The 25467-nt window shown below is 41.8% G+C and overlaps 2 protein-coding genes across 2 annotated transcripts in view; both read right to left on the bottom strand.

The window, feature by feature from the left end:
• Positions 1-19748, bottom strand: part of LOC124146746 (glycoprotein-N-acetylgalactosamine 3-beta-galactosyltransferase 1-B-like) — a 46605-nt gene extending 26857 nt beyond the window's left edge. Inside the window, exon 1 of the mRNA XM_046517195.2 lies at positions 19550-19748. The gene's annotated coding sequence lies outside the window, so the exon portion shown is untranslated. The remainder of the gene's footprint in view (positions 1-19549) is intronic.
• Positions 3015-4001, bottom strand: LOC124146724 (formin-2-like). The gene has a single exon (XM_046517155.2). The coding sequence runs from the start codon at positions 3999-4001 to the stop codon at positions 3015-3017; it is 987 nt and encodes a 328-aa protein (XP_046373111.2).
• Positions 19749-25467: the final 5719 nt, after the last annotated feature.

The raw sequence follows: 25467 nt of genomic DNA, 5'->3' as shown, positions 1-25467 counted from the left end.
TCAGTCAACATAATTTTATAAAGAATGTAGGTATCTCGGTCCATAATTCTCCGTACAAGCAGTTTATATGATAAATAATAATACATTATCGTAATTGCCATTACAAATGCGTTTGTTTGTTTGTTGTTTAACGCCGCACTCAGCAATATTCCAGCTATATGACGGCGGTCTGTAAAATAATCGAGTCTGGACCAGACAATCCAGTGATTGATATCATGAGCATCGATCCACGCAATTGGGATCGATGACATGTATCAACCAAGTCAGCGAGCCTGACCACCCGATCCCGTTAGTCGCCTTTTACGACAAGCATAGTGGCCTTTTACGGCAAGTATGGGTTGCTGAAGACCTATTCTACCCCGGATCTTCACGGGTCTACAAATGCGTATAACAAAATAACATACTGCTAACCTCTCGGCAGTTACCTGATTACTTTACATAATGTTAAAATTTATAGATACCTTTACAAATTCAAGTGGCTTAAAGTGATATGCTGTGTTTGAAACATCATTCATATGAAACAAATTCATTCTCAGTAAAATACATTCAAAATGTTCTTCTATCCAATTATTCCTTTGGATAAAAATGAAATATTAAAAGTCTACTTTTAAAACTACTTTCCTAGCCCTCTTTTCTCTGTTAGGACAGTATTGATACAAACGTAAATGTAAGATGGCTGTAGATTTTTTACTCTGTACCTGCTATACATTGGACAAGCAAACAGAAAATGTTTTTCGTCTTCCACAACGGAGATATCTGCCGTGGAATGATACTAACGACACAGGTGTTCTTCCCTTGGAATATTTTCCCACCTGCCCGTCTCTGTGTAAATTGTGTAAACTTCAACATCTAAATCTACCAAGTGCATTTGTGAATTTGAAGTGAGTATGTGAGTATGGTTTTAACAATATTCCAGTAATATCACGGCGGGGGACACCAGAAATGGGCTTCACACATTGTACCCATGTGGGGAATCGAACCCGGGTCTTCGGTGTGACGAGCGAACGCTTTAACCACTGGGTTACCCGACCGCCCCTCAATTCATAGGAACTACACAACAACCAGTTCCCTAGGGTTCATGCAGCTGTTTGAATTTGAAGCTTTTTTTATGTAGAAGAGATATGTTTTCTATATTTTGAGATGGTTTAATTACTGTATACTTCTAGTTTATGATTTTCACGAATATTAGATTTCCATTCCTGAAGGGGTACATCTTTGAGTGGTTGATGAAAAACAGAGATAAACATATTGACACAGCCAACACACAAACATATCCAAATCCTGCAGAAAATAATGATTTACATAGCCCCGGTCTTGCGACCAGCATTGTCAAGTCAGATAATCATTTGAAAAGTACATTTAGGAATGAATCTGGCATAAGTAACAACCTGTCAGAGAACCTTCTAACCTGGGCTGACATGTAGGTCGTCACCCACAGCATGTGCTGTCATCTTAGTCACGCTTGGATAAAGAACGCGCATAACTACAGGACGGGGCGTGGGTACGGTGAGGTGAGGTGAAATTGGGTTTAACGTCGCGTCCAAGATTATTGCACTTATATAGTGACGTGCATGCACACGTGTGTGTGTGTGTGTGTGTGTTTGTTGCTGCTTGTACTAGTCCGGACTGATGCCGATTTTATAGTGCTAGCTCACTGAGATACCATGCCGCAGTTTAACATGAATACCCCACTCAGACACAGTACACTGACTCCGAGCCGAACAGTCCTTGTTTGAGCCCCTTAATGCCGAGCGCCAGACAGGGTAACAAAAAGTACCATCTTTTAACGTCTTTTGGTATGCCGCGGCCGGGGATCGAACCCCGGACCTTCCGCTCTCCGGGCGGACGCTCTACAACAAGACCATGGAGGCGGCGGGCGTGGGTACAGGCGAAAAGAAATATGTACACGGTCGTATGCAACAAGTCCTTTCCTTTGTTTGCTTTTTAATGCCGCACTATATCCAGCTATATGACGCAATATTCCACGCAATTGAGAAACGATGACATGCATCAACCATTCAATGAGCCTGAGGGGCGGTCGGGTAGCCCAGTGGTTAAAGCGTTCGCTCGTCACGCCGAAGACCCGGGTTCGATTCCCGACATGGGTACAATGTGTGAAACCCATTTCCGGTGTCCCCCGCCGTGATATTGCTGGAATATTGCTAAAAGCGGCGTAAAACCATACTCACTCACTCACTCACTCAATGAGCCTGAGCCCGTCAGTCGCTTTATTACGACAAGCATAGTCGCCTCTATCTGCAAGCATGGGCTATTCTTCCTATACCTATCATTATACATATTAGACCTGTTCTACGCCGGATCTTCACGGGTCGTATGCAACAAGAGACAGAATACAAGGTTTAAAGTGAAGACATTCACAGTGAAAGCATGTACTGCATGGTGTACTGCATTGGTTTGTTGTGTAACGCCGCACTCAGCAATATTCCAGCTATATGATGGCGGTCTGTAAATAATCGAGTATGGACGAGATAATCGAATGATTAATATCATGAGCATCGATCTACGCAATTGGGGTCGATGGCATGCATCAACCACGTCAGCGAGCCTGACCACCCGATCCCGTTAGTCGCCTCTAAGGACAAGCATGTACTGCATGGCGAGGAGAGGTACAACTGAGGGAGGGGTCAGGCGACACTCCTGAGGGGTCAGATGATACAGTCCACAGCGGACGCACTTGTGTGGGTGTGCGTGTACAGGGTGCACTGGGGTGGGTCGGGGAATGTCAATGGTAGGGGAGGGGGTGCTGCGAGGAATGATTTGTTAGACTGTTCCTCAAATATTCTGCCAAGCTAAACCTTGAGGGACGAAATGACAAACCAAATACCCTCCTTACCAGACAGATTGTGAATGTCCGCTTCTACCTGGGCACTTTCTATCATATCTGACAACGTGTCAGACCGCCGTGTAATGATAAATTTAATGATGTGAGGGGAAGTATTTCTGAAAATGAGGTCTTTTGTGCAGTGATCATTACAACATTTCAAAAGAGTGCTTCATACCGAATCCCTTGCAGGAAATCGCAGTAATGGGGCAATGGTGATCAGGGGGAGTAGAGGTGGCATGGTGATCAGGGGGAGTAGAGGTGGCATGGTGATCAGGGGGAGTAGAGGTGGCATGGCGATCAGGGGGAGTAGAGGTGGCATGGCGATCAGGGGGAGTAGAGGTGGCATGGCGATCAGGGGGAGTAGAGGTGGCATGGCGATCAGGGGGAGTAGAGGTGGCATGGCGATCAGGGGGAGTAGAGGTGGCATGGCGATCAGGGGGAGTAGAGGTGGCATGGCGATCAGGGGGAGTAGATGTGGCATGGTGATCAGGGGGAGTAGAGGTGGCATGGTGATCAGGGGGAGTAGAGGTGGCATGGTGATCAGGGGGAGTAGAGGTGGCATGGCGATCAGGGGGAGTAGAGGTGGCATGGCGATCTGGGGGAGTAGAGGTGGCATGGTGATCGGGGGGAGTAGAGGTGGCATGGTGATCAGGGGGAGTAGAGGTGGCATGGTGATCGGGGGGAGTAGAGGTGGCATGGCGATCAGGGGGAGTAGAGGTGGCATGGCGATCAGGGGGAGTAGAGGTGGCATGGCGATCAGGGGGAGTAGAGGTGGCATGGTGATCAGGGGGAGTAGAGGTGGCATGGTGATCAGGGGGAGTAGAGGTGGCATGGTGATCAGGGGGAGTAGAGGTGGCATGGCGATCAGGGGGAGTAGAGGTGGCATGGCGATCAGGGGGAGTAGAGATGGCATGGCGATCAGGGGGAGTAGAGGTGGCATGGTGATCAGGGGGAGTAGAGGTGGCATGGTGATCAGGGGGGGTAGAGGTGGCATGGTGATCAGGGGGAGTAGAGGTGGCATGGTGATCAGGGGGAGTAGAGGTGGCATGGCGATCAGGGGGAGTAGAGATGGCATGGCGATCAGGGGGAGTAGAGGTGGCATGGTGATCAGGGGGAGTAGAGGTGGCATGGTGATCAGGGGGGGTAGAGGTGGCATGGTGATCGGGGGGGGGGGGGGTAGAGGTGGCATGGTGATCGGGGTGTGTGTAGAGATGGCAAGGTAATCAGGGGGAGTAGAGGTGGCATGGCGATCAGGGGGGAGTAGAGGTGGCATGGTGACCGGGGGGGTAGAGGTGGCAAGGTGATCAGGGGAGTAGAGGTGGCATGGTGATCAGGGGGAGTAGAGGTGGCAAGGTGATCAGGGGGGGTAGAGGTGGCCAGGTGATCAGGGGGGGGGGGGGGGGGGGTAGAGGTGGCATGGTGATCGGGGGGGTAGAGGTGTCAAGGTGATCAGGGGGAGTAGAGGTGGCATGGTGATCAGGGGGGGTAGAGGTGGCATGGTGATCGGGGGGGAGTAGAGGTGACATGGTGATCAGGGGGGATAGAGGTGGCATGGTGATCAGGGGATGGGGAGTAGAGATGGCATGGTGATCAGGGGGAGTAGAGGTGGCATGGTGATCAGGGGGAGTAGAGGTGGCATGGTGATCAGGGGGGGTAGAGGTGGCATGGTGATCGGGGGGGAGTAGAGGTGACATGGTGATCAGGGGGGATAGAGGTGGCATGGTGATCAGGGGATGGGGAGTAGAGATGGCATGGTGATCAGGGGGAGTAGAGGTGGCATGGTGATCGGGGGGGGGGGGGGGGGGGTAGAGGTGGCAAGGTGATCAGACAAATATATCATCAAATGTATTTATATCTACAGACTAGTATTATATCTACCTATATACCACTTTATAATGTCACAGTACCTCGCATTTAAAGAAAACTGGTCCGTTAAAGTCAAGCACGTTTATTGTATTTTCTTAAGAAAATCTCTGTCAGAAGTGTTGTGTCCGACCCGGGCTGTCAAAATCAACTTAAACATCACAGATGTATATTCAAATATGTTTACATCTATTGATTAGTATTATATCTACCTGTATACAAATTTATAATGTCACGGTACATCGCATTTAAAGAAAACAAGGTGCTCAAAGTGAAGCCCTTTTCCCTCTACATTCTCAACATAGTCTCTATCAGAAGTGTTTGGCTTGTGTTGGGTCCGACCTGGCCCGGGTTGTCAAAATCAACTTTAAACAAACAGATGTATCATCAAATGTGTTTACGTCTATAGACAAGTATTATGTCTACCTATATACCACTTTATAGTGTCTCAGATCGCGGTATTTAAAGAAAACAAGGAGCTCAAAGTGAAGCTCCTGTGTGTAATCGGTTTAATTGTACGGTATACATTGTAGACAGACAGACAGACAGACAGTAATTTATTAATGTCTCACTTCTGTACATACATAAAACAGCTTTGTACAAAAAAAAATGATAGAATGTACAGAACCATTCAATAGAATTATGAGAGATTATTAACAGAATATCCCACTGCTAAGTATATGATAAATTGTTGGATTAACATTAAATAAGGTTGATGATAACCAGCCTACTCATATTTTTACCCTGTTTCCCATTGTTGGAAAGTGTGTCGTCTGCGACCCCAGCTGGAGCCATCTGGTAACAATTAATCACAAGCTGTCAATATATAATACATTATAATACATCAAGATGGCAGTTTCCATGTAAAGTTTAAGTATTTCTAAGCAACTTAAAGATTTGTACAATATCTAGATATATGTATCTTTAATTTGCTTAGAAATACTTAATCTTTACATGAAAACTGTCATCTTGATGTATTATTCTGTTTTGTATATTGACAGCTGGTGATTGAGCCGAGATTGCTGCCAAGTGCGGTTACACGAGATACTGAGTTCAGCGCACCCTTGTGGCCTTATGTGACATGACAACGAACAGTTTTCAATGCCTTTGTACAACGACAACATGTGACTATCGGAATCCAAAATTTCATATTTGTATCTATGATATCAAATTAAATATATCCACTTTATTAGGTTCAATAAATTTACTAACAAATCTACCTATTACGCATTGAGCGATTATCTCCTTTAGCTGTATGCGCAGTATAGAGCTTTATCACGCGTGACCTTGCAATGCTGTACATTGTATCTTGTTCAAGCTGTATCACTGAGAGTGAGTGAGTGAGTATCTCCCTTACCCGAATACCCCTATGCGCACTACCTTTGCAATGTATCGTATGTTATTCAGGCAGCCAGCGAGAATGGTTCCAGGGAGGATTTAAGGTCAAGCATGTAACGCGCACTCAGTTGTTCTCCCTTCACACTGCTATTGCAACTTATTGTTCAACACGATTAAATACCAGGCTTCTATGAAGCATGACTTTGTTCAATAAACAACACATGCAAAACAACGGGTTTGATATCAGATATTTGTAATAAGTTGTCAGTTGCTTTTACTTCCTGCAGAGATAATACACCCGTACAAGTTCTTTGCCTCTGGATACATTGGAAATCAATATGTTGGCCCTTAGTTTGCAATTATTCTCCTAAAAATAATTCGGTTGCATGATATATTCAGGACGTTTGGCTTGAACATAGTAACATTCTTCTAAACATACTTCAAATTTAAGCCGGAACACAAACCACAAACCCAGTTAACCAAACGGAACCGTACACACGAGTAGTGAGTGAGTGAGTGAGTGAGTTTGGTTTAACGCCGCTTTGAATGGTATAATTCCAGTTATATCATGGCGTGTCAGCTTGATGTGGAAGGAAAGCCCGAAGTGATGCAGGTATTAGACGTTCACCACTTTGGTGATACCCATGAGCACGGGTATAGTGCTGACAACATAATCGGGCCGAGCCGGGATTGTAACACACTGTCCTAGGTTTCTGGCGTGCCCAAGGGACACCACTCTGCATAGCGAATTGCGGCGCATAAGGCGACTTTGGCCAACCGTGGCCCCGTACACAACTGTAACAAACTATCATACAACAAAGATGTTGAAGATGAGATATGTATTGCGTAACATTCCATGAAGAAACAGTGGCAATATTACACTATAACAAACTACAAATATATATGCACAATAAGTGCAAAACACATAAGTACATTCAACATACAGAGAAGGCACATTATAACAAGTGTATTTTAAAACAAGTGTATTATTATGATGTGGAAACAATATGAGAATTGAGCCAAACACTTCTGATAGAGTCTATGTTCAGAATGTAGAGGGAAAAGGGCTTCACTTTGAGCTCCTTACTCTCTTTAAATACCGCTATCTGTGCCATTATAAAGTAGTATAAAGGAATATATAATACTAATCTATAGATGTAAACACATTTGATGATACATCTGTGTCTTTAAAGTTGATTTTGACAGCCCGGACCAAGTCGGACCCAACACAAGCCAAACACTTTAGATGGAGACTATGTTGAGAATGTAGAGGGACAAGAGCTTCCTTGTTTTCTTTAAATACCGCGATCTGTGACACTACAAAGTGATATATAGGTAGATATTATACTAGTTGAAAGATGTGAAACCATTTGCTGTTACATCTGTGAGGTTTAGTTGATTTTGACAGCCTAGTCGGAACGAACACTTCTGACAAAGATTTTCTTAAGAAAATACAGTAAAAGTGTTTGACTTTAACGGATCAGTTTTCTATCAATGCGATGTACTGTGCCATTATAAAGTGGTATATAGGTAGATATAATACTTGTCTATAGATGTAAACACTTTTGATATTACATCTGTGTGTTTAAAGTTGATTTTGACAGCCCGGGCCAAGTCGGACCCAACACAAGCCAAACACTTTAGATGGAGACTTTGTTGAGAATGTAGAGGGACAAGAGCTTCCTTGTTTTCTTTAAATACCGCGATCTGTGATATATAGGTAGATATTATACTAGTTGAAAGATGTGAAACCATTTAATGATACATCTGTGTGTTTAAAGTTGATTTTGACAGCCTGGTCCAAGTCGGACACAACACTTCTGACATAGATTTTCTTAAGAAAATACAGTAAAAGTGTTTGACTTTAACGGATCGGTTTTCTTTCAATGCGATGTACTGTGACATTATAAAGTGGTATAGGTAGATATAATCCTACTCTATAGATGTAAACACATTTGATGATACATCTCTGTGTTTAAAGTTGATTTTGACAGCCCGGGCCAAGTCGGACCGAACACTTGTGAGACTGTTGAGAGTATGGGGAGAAGAGGTCTACTTTAACCAACGTGTCTGCTTTAAATACGATAAACAGTGACATTATTAAGTGGTATTTACTTAGAAAAAGTACTGTCCTATCAATGTAAACGCTATGCCGACAGATGGAAATTTGTATCACGATAGCTAGAAGTATTTGATACGTTTCAAATCCTATTTCGTTTAACGATTGCCCTTTTACATGTTACCTAGATCGGCGACGCTTACACACAGCTCCACTTTCTGGTTTTCAAGCTATTTACTCCGAATCACTTAATTATGGTGCACGTTCTTGGTTGATGATTGTTCATTAATGTCATGTGTGTGTGTTGCATCAATGACATGTAGGTATGGTCGCCGATAATGGAGTAATTAGCCAATACAACTTTGGCCCGGCCCGGCCCGGCCCGGCCCGGCCCGACTTTTAGGCAATCTCCCATTACGCGACGTCGATTCGCTGTCAGGAGTTTAATGGCCACAGGGTTCATGGCCATTTATCAGAACGTCATTGACCCACTAACTGCAAGTATTACGTAAGATAAGGTAATGACATTAACCCAAGTATTTCATACCTGTAAACGTCCTAGCGCCTACCAGCCGGTCAGAGCCGGGCCTGAGGGGTTAAACACTGACAGTCTTTGTTACCGAAGACGTGAATGGATGTTGCCGTCGGCATGAACTGATGCTGTCACGGTGATTTCTCTGACCGTAACCCGTCTATTATTACGTGAAACTCCTTCTTAACTTCTTGTACATGATTAAGAAGGAAGATTTTATATTTATGCAGGTGAAACCAATGACGGAGTTTTATTATCATCAAATACTGGCAGGCGTAAAACCCCCTTAACCACATCACCATGCGACAAATCGTATTGTGTACACAGGGTTTGAGATATCGCATTTCTCAAGCGCATGGCTGCAGGTGGGCGTTAAAGAAAGGAGGAGCTGTACACATGTATACACACATTGTCGATGTGGCCCCTCTGCAGACATCGCGAGCTTTAAAAATATGGAATGTGTCCGGCCATCGTCACATATGTTGCAAAACGGAAAAAACAGTGAAACCGGAACCACGCAAGTTTGATTTAAATATAGATTTCAGCCCACAACATGCTTGATATCACGTTCATGTTTAGTATGCGATGTAACAGTGGAAATGCCTTGATCTCATTTACCCGACCGGGATTTCTGAGGTTTGCACAGATAATGAATATATCTTTTGTATCAAAACATATAAATCATAAGTACATATATTTCTAAAATTTCTTGGAACGAGCAGAGACAACTGAAGTAAACTTCAAAGAACGATACAACACTCTTTTTTTAAGAACGAGGGTTCTTATAGAATAGACCGCCTCCGTGGTCTTGTGGTAGAGCGTCCGCCCGGAGAGCGGAAGGTCCAGGGTTCGATCCCGGGCCGCGTCATACAAAAAGACGTTAAAAGATTGTACTTGTTGTTACCCTGTCTGGCGCTCGGCATTAAGGGGCTAAAACAAGGACTGGTCGGCTCGGAGTCAGTATACTGTGTCTGAGTGGGGTATTCATGTTAAACTGCGGCATGGTATCTCAGTGAGCTAGCACTATAAATCGGCATCAGTCCGGACTAGTACAAGCAGCCACACACACACATACACGTGCATGCACGTCGCTATATAAGTGCAATAATCTTGGACGCGACGTTAAACCCAATTTCACCTCACCTCACCTCTTATAGAATAACATTTGGCAGGTATTCAACCCAACTATGTATAAATATCCGTTATTCATAACGCAAGAAACACGGGGGTCAATAGTGATCAAGAAACCTTTGTTGTCAGTAACGTATATGGCAGAAGCCATTCTGCTATGGGGAGATAGACAATGATCAGAGACAATGTATGGGGAGATGGACAATGATCAGAGACAATGTATGGAGAGATAGACACTGATCAGAGACAATGTATGGAGGGATAGACACTGATCAGAGACAATGTATGGAGGGATAGACAATGATCAGAGACAATGTATGGAGGGATAGACACTGATCAGAGACAATGTATGGAGGGATAGACAATGATCAGAGACAATGTATGGAGGGATAGACACTGATCAGAGACAATGTATGGAGGGATAGACAATGATCAGAGACAATGTATGGAGAGATGGACAATGATCAGAGACAATGTATGGAGAGATGGACAATGATCAGAGACAATGTATGGAGGGATAGACAATGATCAGAGACAATGTATGGAGGCATAGACAATGATCAGAGACAATGTCGGAGAGATGGACAATGATCAGAGACAATGTATGGAGAGATGGACAATGATCAGAGACAATGTATGGAGGGATAGACACTGATCAGAGACAATGTATGGAGAGATGGACAATGATCAGAGACAATGTATGGAGAGATAGACACTGATCAGAGACAATGTATGGAGGGATAGACAATGATCAGAGACAATGTATGGAGGGATAGACACTGATCAGAGACAATGTATGGAGGGATAGACAATGATCAGAGACAATGTATGGAGGGATAGACAATGATCAGAGACAATGTATGGAGAGATAGACAATGATCAGAGACAATGTATGGAGAGATAGACAATGATCAGAGACAATGTATGGAGAGATGGACAATGATCAGAGACAATGTATGGAGAGATGGACAATGATCAGAGACAATGTATGGAGGGATAGACAATGATCAGAGACAATGTATGGAGGCATAGACAATGATCAGAGACAATGTCGGAGAGATGGACAATGATCAGAGACAATGTATGGAGAGATGGACAATGATCAGAGACAATGTACGGAGAGATAGACAATGATCAGAGACAATGTATGGAGAGATAGACAATGATCAGAGACAATGTATGGAGAGATGGACAATGATCAGAGACAATGTACGGAGAGATGGACAATGATCAGAGACAATGTACGGAGAGATGGACAATGATCAGAGACAATGTATGGAGAGATGGACAATGATCAGAGACAATGTATGGAGAGATAGACAATGATCAGAGACAATGTATGGAGAGATAGACAATGATCAGAGACAATGTATGGAGGTATAGACAATGATCAGAGACAATGTATGGAGAGATAGACAATGATCAGAGACAATGTATGGAGAGATGGACAATGATCAGAGACAATGTATGGAGGGATAGACAATGATCAGAGACAATGTATGGAGGGATAGACAATGATTAGAGACAATGTATGGAGGGATAGACAATGATCAGAGACAATGTATGGAGGGATAGACAATGATCAGAGACAATGTGGGAGAGATGGACAATGATCAGAGACAATGTATGGAGAGATGGACAATGATCAGAGACAATGTATGGAGGGATAGACAATGATCAGAGACAATGTATGGAGGGATAGACAATGATCAGAGACAATGTGGGAGAGATGGACAATGATCAGAGACAATGTATGGAGGGATAGACAATGATCAGAGACAATGTATGGAGGGATAGACAATGATCAGAGACAATGTATGGAGGGATAGACAATGATCAGAGACAATGTGGGAGAGATGGACAATGATCAGAGACAATGTATGGAGGGATAGACAATGATCAGAGACAATGTATGGAGGGATAGACAATGATCAGAGACAATGTATGGAGGGATAGACAATGATCAGAGACAATGTATGGAGAGATGGACAATGATCAGAGACAATGTATGGAGAGATGGACAATGATCAGAGACAATGTACGGAGAGATGGACAATGATCAGAGACAATGTATGGAGAGATGGACAATGATCAGAGACAATGTATGGAGAGATGGACAATGATCAGAGACAATGTATGGAGAGATGGACAATGATCAGAGACAATGTATGGAGAGATAGACAATGATCAGAGACAATGTATGGAGAGATGGACAATGATCAGAGACAATGTACGGAGAGATGGACAATGATCAGAGACAATGTACGGAGAGATGGACAATGATCAGAGACAATGTATGGAGAGATGGACAATGATCAGAGACAATGTATGGAGAGATAGACAATGATCAGAGACAATGTATGGAGAGATAGACAATGATCAGAGACAATGTATGGAGAGATGGACAATGATCAGAGACAATGTGGGTGAGATGGACAATGATCAGAGACAATGTACGGAGAGATAGACAATGATCAGAGACAATGTATTGAGGGATAGACAATGATCAGAGACAATGTATGGAGGGATAGACAATGATCAGAGACAATGTATGGAGAGATGGACAATGATCAGAGACAATGTATAGAGGGATAGACAATGATCAGAGACAATGTATGGAGGGATAGACAATGATCAGAGACAATGTATGGAGAGATAGACAATGATCAGAGACAATGTATGGAGAGATAGACAATGATCAGAGACAATGTATGGAGGGATAGACAATGATCAGAGACAATGTATGGAGAGATAGACAATGATCAGAGACAATGTATGGAGGGATAGACAATGATCAGAGACAATGTTCGGAGAGATAGACAATGATCAGAGACAATGTATGGAGGAATAGACAATGATCAGAGACAATGTATGGAGAGATAGACAATGATCAGAGACAATCTAAGGAGAGATGGACAATGATCAGAGACAATGTATGGAGGGATAGACAATGATCAGAGACAATGTATGGAGAGATAGACAATGATAAGAGACAATGTATTGAGAGATAGACAATGATCAGAGACAATGTATGGAGAGATGGACAATGATCAGAGACAATGTATGGAGAGATGGACAATGATCAGAGACAATGTATGGAGGGATAGACACTGATCAGAGACAATGTATGGAGGGATAGACAATGATCAGAGACAATGTATGGAGAGATAGACAATGATCAGAGACAATGTATGGAGGGATAGACAATGATCAGAGACAATGTATGGAGGGATAGACAATGATCAGAGACAATGTATGAAGAGATAGACAATGATCAGAGACAATGTATGGAGAGATAGACAATGATCAGAGACAATGTATGGAGGGATAGACAATGATCAGAGACAATGTATGGAGAGATAGACAATGATCAGAGACAATGTATGGAGAGATAGACAATGATCAGAGACAATGTATGGAGGGATAGACACTGATCAGAGACAATGTATGGAGAGATAGACAATGATCAGAGACAATGTATGGAGGGATAGACACTGATCAGAGACAATGTATGGAGGGATAGACAATGATCAGAGACAATGTATGGAGAGATAGACAATGATCAGAGACAATGTATGGAGGGATAGACAATGATCAGAGACAATGTATGGAGAGATAGACAATGATCAGAGACAATGTATGGAGGGATAGACAATGATCAGAGACAATGTATGGAGAGATAGACAATGATCAGAGACAATGTATGGAGAGATAGACAATGATCAGAGACAATGTATGGAGAGATAGACAATGATCAGAGACAATGTATGGAGGGATAGACAATGATCAGAGACAATGTATGGAGAGATAGACAATGATCAGAGACAATGTATGGAGAGATAGACAATGATCAGAGACAATGTTCGGAGAGATAGACAATGATCAGAGACAATGTAAGGAGGAATAGACAATGATCAGAGACAATGTTCGGAGAGATAGACAATGATCAGAGACAATGTATGGAGGAATAGACAATGATCAGAGACAATGTATGGAGAGATGGACAATGATCAGAGACAATGTATGGAGAGATGGACAATGATCAGAGACAATGTATGGAGGGATAGACAATGATCAGAGACAATGTATGGAGAGATGGACAATGATCAGAGACAATGTATGGAGAGATGGACAATGATCAGAGACAATGTATGGAGGGATAGACAATGATCAGAGACAATGTATGGAGGAATAGACAATGATCAGAGACAATGTATGGAGAGATGGACAATGATCAGAGACAATGTATGGAGAGATGGACAATGATCAGAGACAATGTATGGAGGGATAGACAATGATCAGAGACAATGTATGGAGGAATAGACAATGATCAGAGACAATGTATGGAGAGATGGACAATGATCAGAGACAATGTATGGAGAGATGGACAATGATCAGAGACAATGTATGGAGGGATAGACAATGATCAGAGACAATGTATGGAGAGATAGACAATGATCAGAGACAATGTATGGAGAGATGGACAATGATCAGAGACAATGTATGGAGGGATAGACAATGATCAGAGACAATGTATGGAGAGATAGACAATGATCAGAGACAATGTATGGAGGGATAGACAATGATCAGAGACAATGTATGGAGAGATGGACAATGATCAGAGACAATGTGGGAGAGATGGACAATGATCAGAGACAATGTATGGAGAGATAGACAATGATCAGAGACAATGTATGGAGGAATAGACAATAATCAGAGACAATGTATGGAGAGATGGACAATAATCAGAGACAATGTATGGAGAGATAGACAATGATCAGAGACAACGTATAGAGGGATAGACAATGATCAGAGACAATGTATGGAGAGACAGACAATGATCAGAGACAACGTATGGAGAGATAGACAATGATCAGAGACAATGTATGGAGGGATAGACAATGATCAGAGACAATGTATGGAGAGGTAGACAATGATCAGAGACAATGTATGGAGGGATAGACAATGATCAGAGACAATGTATGGAGAGATAGACAATGATCAGAGACAACGTATGGAGAGATAGACAATGATCAGAGACAATGTATGGAGGGATAGACAATGATCAGAGACAATGTATGGAGAGATAGACTATGATCAGAGACAATGTATGGAGGGATAGACAATGATCAGAGACAACGTATAGAGGGATAGACAATGATCAGAGACAATGTATGGAGAGATGGACAATGATCAGAGACAATGTGGGAGAGATAGACAATGATCAGAGACAATGTATGGAGAGATAGACAATGATCAGAGACAATCTAAGGAGAGATGGACAATAATCAGAGACAATGTATGGAGAGATGGACAATAATCAGAGACAATGTATGGAGAGATGGACAATAATCAGAGACAATGTATGGAGAGATAGACAATGATCAGAGACAACGTATGGAGAGATAGACAATGATCAGAGACAATGTATGGAGGGATAGACAATGATCAGAGACAATGTATGGAGAGATAGACTATGATCAGAGACAATGTATGGAGGGATAGACAATGATCAGAGACAACGTATAGAGGGATAGACAATGATCAGAGACAATGTATGGAGAGATGGACAATGATCAGAGACAATGTGGGAGAGATAGACAATGATCAGAGACAATGTATGGAGAGATAGACAATGATCAGAGACAATCTAAGGAGAGATGGACAATAATCAGAGACAATGTATGGAGAGATGGACAATAATCAGAGACAATGTATGGAGAGATGGACAATAATCAGAGACAATGTATGGAGAGATAGACAATGATCAGAGACAATGTATGGAGGAATAGACAATGATCAGAGACAATGTATGGAGAGATGGACAATGATCAGAGACAATGTATGGAGAGATGGACAATGATCAGAGACAATGTATGGAGGGATAGACAATGATCAGAGACAATGTATGGAGAGATAGACAATGATCAGAGACAATGTATGGAGAGATGGACAATGATCAGAGACAATGTATGGAGGGATAGACAATGATCAGAGACAATGTATGGAGAGATAGACAATGATCAGAGACAATGTATGGAGGGATAGACAATGATCAGAGACAATGTATGGAGAGATGGACAATGATCAGAGACAATGTGGGAGAGATGGACAATGATCAGAGACAATGTATGGAGAGATAGACAATGATCAGAGACAATGTATGGAGGAATAGACAATAATCAGAGACAATGTATGGAGAGATGGACAATAATCAGAGACAATGTATGGAGAGATAGACAATGATCAGAGACAACGTATAGAGGGATAGACAATGATCAGAGACAATGTATGGAGAGACAGACAATGATCAGAGACAACGTATGGAGAGATAGACAATGATCAGAGACAATGTATGGAGGGATAGACAATGATCAGAGACAATGTATGGAGAGGTAGACAATGATCAGAGACAATGTATGGAGGGATAGACAATGATCAGAGACAATGTATGGAGAGATAGACAATGATCAGAGACAACGTATGGAGAGATAGACAATGATCAGAGACAATGTATGGAGGGATAGACAATGATCAGAGACAATGTATGGAGAGATAGACTATGATCAGAGACAATGTATGGAGGGATAGACAATGATCAGAGACAACGTATAGAGGGATAGACAATGATCAGAGACAATGTATGGAGAGATGGACAATGATCAGAGACAATGTGGGAGAGATAGACAATGATCAGAGACAATGTATGGAGAGATAGACAATGATCAGAGACAATCTAAGGAGAGATGGACAATAATCAGAGACAATGTATGGAGAGATGGACAATGATCAGAGACAATGTATGGAGAGATAGACAATGATCAGAGACAATGTATGGAGGGATAGACAATGATCAGAGACAATGTATGGAGGGATAGACAATGATCAGAGACAATGTACGGAGAGATAGACAATGATCAGAGACAATGTATGGAGATATAGACAATGATCAGAGACAATGTATGGAGGGATAGACAATGATCAGAGACAATGTATGGATAGATAGACAATGATCAGAGACAATGTGGGAGAGATAGACAATGATCAGAGACAATGTACGGAGAGATGGACAATGATCAGAGACAATGTATGGAGAGATAGACAATGATCAGAGACAATGTATGGAGGGATAGACAATGATCAGAGACAATGTATGGAGGGATAGACAATGATCAGAGACAATGTATGGAGAGATAGACAATGATCAGAGACAATGTATGGAGAGATGGACAATGATCAGAGACAATGTACGGAGGGATAGACAATGATCAGAGACAATGTACGGAGAGATAGACAATGATCAGAGACAATGTATGGAGAGATAGACAATGATCAGAGACAATGTATGGAGGGATAGACAATGATCAGAGACAATGTATGGAGGGATAGACAATGATCAGAGACAATGTACGGAGAGATAGACAATGATCAGAGACAATGTATGGAGATATAGACAATGATCAGAGATAATGTATGGAGGGATAGACAATGATCAGAGACAATGTATGGAGAGATAGACAATGATCAGAGACAATGTGGGAGAGATAGACAATGATCAGAGACAATGTACGGAGAGATGGACAATGATCAGAGACAATGTACGGAGAGATAGACAATGATCAGAGACAATGTATGGAGAGATAGACAATGATCAGAGACAATGTATGGAGGGATAGACAATGATCAGAGACAATGTATGGAGGGATAGACAATGATCAGAGACAATGTACGGAGAGATAGACAATGATCAGAGACAATGTATGGAGATATAGACAATGATCAGAGACAATGTATGGAGGGATAGACAATGATCAGAGACAATGTATGGAGAGATAGACAATGATCAGAGACAATGTGGGAGAGATAGACAATGATCAGAGACAATGTACGGAGAGATGGACAATGATCAGAGACAATGTATGGAGGGATAGACAATGATCAGAGACAATCTAAGGAGAGATGGACAATGATCAGAGACAATGTACGGAGAGATGGACATTGATCAGAGACAATGTATGGAGAGATAGACAATGATCAGAGACAATGTATGGAGAGATGGACAATGATCAGTGACAATGTATGGAGAGATAGACAATGATCAGAGACAATGTATGGAGATATAGACAATGATCAGAGACAATGTATGGAGGGATAGACAATGATCAGAGACAATGTATGGAGAGATAGACAATGATCAGAGACAATATGGGAGAGATAGACAATGATCAGAGACAATGTACGGAGAGATGGACAATGATCAGAGACAATGTATGGAGGGATAGACAATGATCAGAGACAATCTAAGGAGAGATGGACAATGATCAGAGACAATGTACGGAGAGATGGACAATGATCAGAGACAATGTATGGAGAGATAGACAATGATCAGAGACAATGTATGGAGAGATGGACAATGATCAGAGACAATGTATGGAGAGATAGACAATGATCAGAGACAATGTATGGAGAGATAGACAATGATCAGAGACAATGTATGGAGAGATAGACAATGATCAGAGACAATGTATGGAGGGATAGACAATGATCAGAGACAATGTATGGAGAGATGGACAATGGTCAGAGACAATGTATGGAGAGACAGACAATGATCAGAGACAATGTATGGAGAGACAGACAATGATCAGAGACAATGTATGGAGAGACAGACAATGATCAGAGACAATGTATGGAGGGAAAATGATCAGAGACAATGTATGGAGGGATAGAAAATGATCAGAGACAAAGCTATGTTTTGTGATATATCAAGAGCACAAATAATCCTTTGTCGAGTCACGTGATTGTTGTTATGGTGATGGTACGTGTGTCTGTAGAGGCGTGGAGGTGGGTGGGGAGAGAGGTGTGAAAACCAGATGGATATCAAAAGTGTTATTTTACTCCGCTGCGACTATAACTAAATCCTATTTACATTTCAGCTGACAGTGTTTAGCTAGCTATTTGTGGCTGGAGGGTGCTTCTGTGACAACAATACGTCACCCAGGCATCCAGCACGTTGTAATAGCTGGGATAACACAACGAGCGTGTCAGCCATGTCCTCTGTGTAACGCTGCCCTCTCCCCACGGTGTATGTTGACACACTAACATCTTAGGCGACGGTAGCCTGGGACGGCATGGTCTCAAACGACCCGCCTAGCAAGAACGACAACTCCATACACATATCTTTCACATCGGTGTCACAAGGAAAAGGAACATACCTTGAAACACCGACACAATGCATTGCCTGTACACGCAGGCAATGAATGCTTAGTGGCAAAGGGACTGGTTATTAATTATAGGGGGTGGGGAGGGTGCGGTGAGAGTAGTCTTAGGACTGTATCATAACGGAACCTCTTAGTTTATGTATTTTTACAAGCCCCTCCCCCTTCTATAATAAAAGACCAGCTGTATTCCTCATAATAAAGAATTTGACATCCATATATTCTCTTCCTCTGTCACTTTTTAACATTTAAATTTATAAAATCTTCAAATAAAAATATAGAACTGTGTCATTTGTACATTCCCCCCTCCACACCTTCTTTCGCTGTGTAATTTATTCATGACCTCCATAATCTCCTCTTTCCCCCTTTAACAAATGACCACTCCCTGATTCGTCTTTTCTTTACTAAGCTGCATTAGTAACATGCCTAGCTTTCCACCATATTTAAACCACATTGTACTTGTTACGAACACGCACAGACTAATAAGCATACAACTAAATTCCCTTTATCTCAACAAACAATTCTGTAGAGACACGTTTTTTACAAGGAAGCGTAAAAAAACTTACCGAAACTTACTGGGTTAGTCCCTCGTGTTGTGTGTTGGTGGATTATTGGGCTTCCAAGGCCAGGTCGCCACGTCGACTGGAGATAACAGAGACGGTCGTGGATAGGGAATGTGTGGGTTAACCCAGATACCTGTCTGAAGATAACACACGTCTCCGTGACCTATGAAGTCGTGAGCTTCCCCGGGAAGCCGTCATCATGACAGCGGTGACAGATGACAGTGTCTCCATCGTAACCCGTTGTACAGGGCGAGCTAGATCTTGCCTTTGAGTCACCGAGAATGTCAATCGTGAGATTTTGTGAGCGTGTATCCGGTTATCACACAGTTGCCATTGTAACACATTGCTACATAATCGTGGAGCAATATATGTTAATAATACAGTCTTTGTCCCGGAACCAACCCAAGGATGTTCATGATTTTAATTTGTATGCATTAAACGTTAACGCCTGAGAATAATCAGTGGTGAAAATTGTAGAATAGATCCGGATAACGCGAAAAGGTTGATCATGTCCTGCCCTATCGGTAGCCCCCGCTACTATTTGCACAAGAAGTTAGTGTTTGTTGTCTAACGCCGCACAGCAGTACACCTGCCATACGACGGCGGCCTGTAAACAATCTAGTCTTGACCATACAATCCAGTAATAGTGAACCAGACAATCCAGTGATAGTGAACCAGACAATCCAGTGATTGTGAACCAGACAATCCAGTGATTGTGAACCAGACAATCCAGTGATAGTGAACCAGACAATCCAGTGACATGACAGCACGTGTTCGGATTTTGTTGAAGCTAAAAACTATCTGTAATGTTCGAAAGATAATGAGTATGTTTAGAGGATGCAGACATAATCACACACACACACACACACACACACACACACACACACACACACACACACACACACAAACCACACCGCACCGCACCGCACCGCAACGCACGGCAACGCACGCACCAGACCACATACACACACTCACACCAGTCCACACACACACACACACACACACACACACACACACACACACACACACACACACACACTGGATGTAATCGGTTTCAGGTTTTGGTTGGATGATGATTGCCTCTGTTCATGGTTGGGAGTATCTGTTACCCATTAATAGGACACGGCGTTCAACTTCCACATAATCAAGACTTCTTGCATGGCTTAATGAACGAAGGGACAGCGTTGCCCAAATGTATGCATGCTAGGCAATGAACGTGTAATCTAAGATCCATGTGACCAACGTTTGAAATGTACGTATCACTTGGCCGCCAAACGTTTTGCATATAATACTCAGATCATGAAATACAAGTGAGTGAGTGAGTAGGGTTTTACGCCGCTTTTAGCAATATTCCAGCAATATCACGGCGGGGGACACCAGCAATGGGCTTCATACATTGTACCCATGTCGGGAATCGAACCCGGGTCGTCGGCGTGACGAGCGAACGCTTTAACCACTATGTTACCCGACCGCCCCTGAAATAAAAGAGTACACAAGTAAGTATGAACATTTATAACAGAGATGGGTAAATATGGTGTTCGTTTTCATCTATCATCTCGCGTATGCAACAATATTACATTCTGTTTCATTACTCTTAAATTTTATATGACAGGATTTAGAGCTATACTGTGCTTTATACGCTCCTAAATGTTCGGTCATAGGTAAGTGAAAGATTGCCATATTGGCAAATCTTAGCATTTTTTTAATGGTTCGGTTATGTAACTGAATTATTGGCTCGTTTGTGTGCAGCAGCCACGTCAGTGACGTCATGGGGTAATAAGTAAACATATGGCGAGGGGATCAACTTTATCATGGACCACTGAAGTTTCCTGTCTATGCTGAATATTTGTTAACTCGACTTCATCGAAGCTCTGCATTGAACTGGGAAGTTTTGTTGACAGTCGAAACTGTAAGCATCAGCTGCATCAACACTACATGATGGACTTCCATGCCCCTGTGTATAGTTTGACCACGCCAATTTTGCTTCATCAGTATCAGCTAGTTTGAGATGGTGCTGATGCTGTTCTGTTCTGAATCAGAAAAACCTTCTGTGTGAGAAGTTTGAATCTTTAGTCTGTCACATGTCTCGCAAGTGACAGATCTTGGACCAAATGCCAGATTATAGTTAGTATTGAATACGCGACGGAAAAGCCACAGTTTGTTTTTGCTGTTGTAGCACTTTCCGCCAAGTACAGCTTTTATTCCAGATCTGTCGTGATTTCAAGAAACATTAACTACATTCACCTGGTGCATGGCGTCTATGTGGGTTCTTTTTGCGTGAGTAATGGGAGGAACGACAAAGGAAACTTTGAATAAACTGCCTGATCTAATTCATTACAGAATCATCTATGGTATTTTCCTTTTGCCTGCTTCTCACAATTCGCTTATCCTTGATGTCATTATCCCCTGTGTGATGTTGTAAGCGACGAAGCTGCTTTCTGGTAGGCTCATATATACTGCAAAATACAGCATGACAAACGGAATATGTTATTCCTTCCTGACATTTCGCAGGATATGTAAACGAGTGTTCTCTTTTTCTTGTGCCATCCCGTGGTCGAGTCATGATCTTTTGCTGCATACACAGGTGTGTGTTGTGCCCGTTCTTGTTGCTAGCACCACAAAAGAAGAGAATATCCTCGTCTGGTCATCTCTATCTACATTTGTCGGACATCCCTTGCCACATTTAGGAACATTAAATCGTTAATTTCTTTGCTGGCATTTTCTTGCCACGACTAGTGATGTAGTCTTCTTTTGGGCCTTTTTAGAGTTTCAAATACTTTTCACCCAATCATTTAGATTTCTACTTCTTTTCCTACGTTTTATTTTGCATGTAGCGGGTTCTTGATTGCCATTTGTGCTCACCACATGAGGCACATGTTGGTCATCAAAATCTGCATTTGAAACAGAATTGTCATCACCAACATTTCCACCGACAGGACACTAAGTATCAGAAGTCGGGTCACTATATGAAGATTATATTCTTCAGAACAAACACTATCCTCTGGACAGTTACTGGGGTGATATTCGCCGCAATCATCAGTCTCTGACATACTGCTTTTAAGCGAACCACCAAACATCGGGTGGTGTTTTCAAATAATTTCAGTATCAAATGATGCTGTATTTTCAATATCTTGCAACAACACAGAGAATGAGGTATCCATGTTAATTGCTTCGTCTGAATCACTCGAAGACATCAAGTCAGAATAATATGATTATTTCATTTTCATTGTTTGATGTATGTATGATTGTACTTCATGAGTCATCTCTGTATGATTGAATGATGCAACTTCTGTTACTTCATGAGTCATCTGTATGATTGAATGATCCAACTTCTGTTACTTCATGAGTCATCTCTGTATGATTGAATGATCCAACTTCTGTTACTTCATGAGTCATCTCTGTATGATTGAATGATGCAACCTCTGTTACTTCATGAGTCATCTCTGTATGATTGAATGATGCAACTTCTGTTACTACATGAGTCATATCTGTATGATTGAATGATGCAACCTCTGTTACTTCATGAGTCATCTCTGTATGATTGAATGATGCAACTTCTGTTACTACATGAGTCATCTCTTTATGATTGAATGATGCAACCTCTGTTACTTCATGAGTCATCTCTGTATGATTGAATGATGCAACTTCTGTTACTCATGAGTCATCTCTGTATGATTGAATGATGCAACTTCTGTTACTTCATGAGTCATCTCTTTATGATTGAATGATGCAACCTCTGTTACTTCATGAGTCATCTCTTTATGATTGAATGATGCAACTTCTGTTACTCATAAGTCATCTCTGTATGATTGAATGATGCAACTTCTGTTACTTCATGAGTCATCTCTGTATGATTGAATGATGCAACCTCTGTTACTTCATGAGTCATCTCTGTATGATTGAATGATGAAACCTCTGTTACTTCATGAGTAATCTCTGTATGATTGAATGATGCAACTTCTGTTACTTCATGAGTCATCTCTGTATGATTGAATGATGCAACCTCTGTTACTTCATGAGTAATCTCTGTATGATTGAATGATGCAACTTCTGTTACTACATGAGTCATCTCTGTATGATTGAATGATGTAACCTCTGTTACTTCATGATTCATCTCTGTATGATTGAATGATGCAACTTGTTACTTCATGAGTCATCTCTGTATGATTGAATGATGTAACCTCTGTTACTTCATGATTCATCTCTGTATGATTGAATGATGCAACTTCTGTTACTTCATTAGTCATCTCTGTATGATTGAATCATACAACTTCTGTTACCTCATGAGTCATCTCTGTATGATTGAATGATGTAACCTCAGGGACTTCATGAGTCATCTCTGTATGATTGAATGATGCAACCTCTGTTACTTCATGAGTCATCTCTGTATGATTGAATGATCTAACATCTGTTACTTCATGAGTCATATCTGTATGATTGAATGATGCAACCTCTGTTACTTCATGAGTCATCTCTGTATGATTGAATGATGTAACTTCTGTTACTTTATGAGTCATCTCTGTATGATTGAATGATGTAACCTCAGGGACTTCATAAGTCATCTCTGTATGATTGAATGATGCAAAATCTGTTACTTCATGAGTCATCTCTGTATGATTGAATGATCCAACCTCAGGAACTACATGAGTCTTCTCTGTATGACTGAATGATGCAACTTCTGTTACTTCGTGGGGCATTTCTGCAGAAGGTAGTGATGTGCCAAGACCAAATTGCCACTGCTCTTGACGGCTGAAATATCTTGTAAATCCGCTACAGCAACGTTACCATCTATTCACTGTGCAATACCCCAGGAGGCAAAGTCGTCTCAGATATTAAACTCTCATCGTAATTGTCAGAGTCACAGTTCTCCGCTGAATCAGATGAATCATCATCAAGAAGGCAAGACAACAATTCTGAAGCTTCAACAACAGTGGATCTTTAAGAAGACATTGTAGAAGTTATTCAGGAAAACCTCACTTAAACACATTTCTTCCCGCGTTCGTCTTTTAGATACAAAAGGTCGCCATTGAAGTCACAAACTTCCAGTGCCCATTCACGAAAACGCTGTGTCCCTTCTTCCATGAAGAGATGCAGAAGATGACATAAACGTTCCTGTACTAGGTTGATTAATCCTTCACATTCCAAGAGATTTGTATTGTTGTTTCGGCTGTTTATAAAGTTAATCTGAAAGCATAATAATGAAAGCATTCTGACCGATTTGTGAGAGCAAAAATGGCCAAAGTAAAAAACAAAGCAATGATAATATTATTAATGCTATAAGGGCAAAATTATTACGTCATTTGCACCATATGCACATTGCCCGATGTTAAGGCATTTCAAACTGTAAACATGTTTTGAAAAGATTGGGTATTAAAAAATGTACTTTGAAATACAGTCATTGTGGTGTGAGCAAAAAGGGCCAAACTCCGTAATTTATGCCATTTGTAAAAGTTACCTTCAATAAAATGCATTCTTTCAAGATCAAAAAGCATTATCTTATCGTTACAAAAGTAACGCGAGTTTCCCGCTGACATAAATGAGAGCTCTTTCAAGTAAAACGACACATCACTTTGGCAGCAAACTTGGCAACCGCTTCTGCAACCGCCATTTACCACATAGAAGCTTAGAAGGCCGAAATCTAGCAAAGGGACTTGGGACCTTTTAGAACTTGACTTCGGCCCTTTCACAGAATTCTAAGCAGCTACATTTAAAAAACTTATCGACGAAAAGATATAGATGTCATTTATGCAAATAATATGCAAAAAGGGCCAAAGTGCATTTTGGTCCCTACTCTAAAAATGTACGCATTCACACATCAAGGGTCTTCCGAATACACGCATTCACACATCAACGGTCATTAGAATACACGTGCACACATTCACAGGACAACGGTCATGCCATTACACACATTCACACATCAC

The sequence above is a fragment of the Haliotis rufescens genome, unplaced genomic scaffold (genome assembly GCF_023055435.1).
Source record: "Haliotis rufescens isolate VD_foot unplaced genomic scaffold, xgHalRufe1.0.p SCAF_10, whole genome shotgun sequence".
Taxonomy (NCBI): Eukaryota; Metazoa; Mollusca; class Gastropoda; order Lepetellida; family Haliotidae; genus Haliotis; species Haliotis rufescens.
This window is presented reverse-complemented; position numbering and strand designations above follow the sequence as displayed.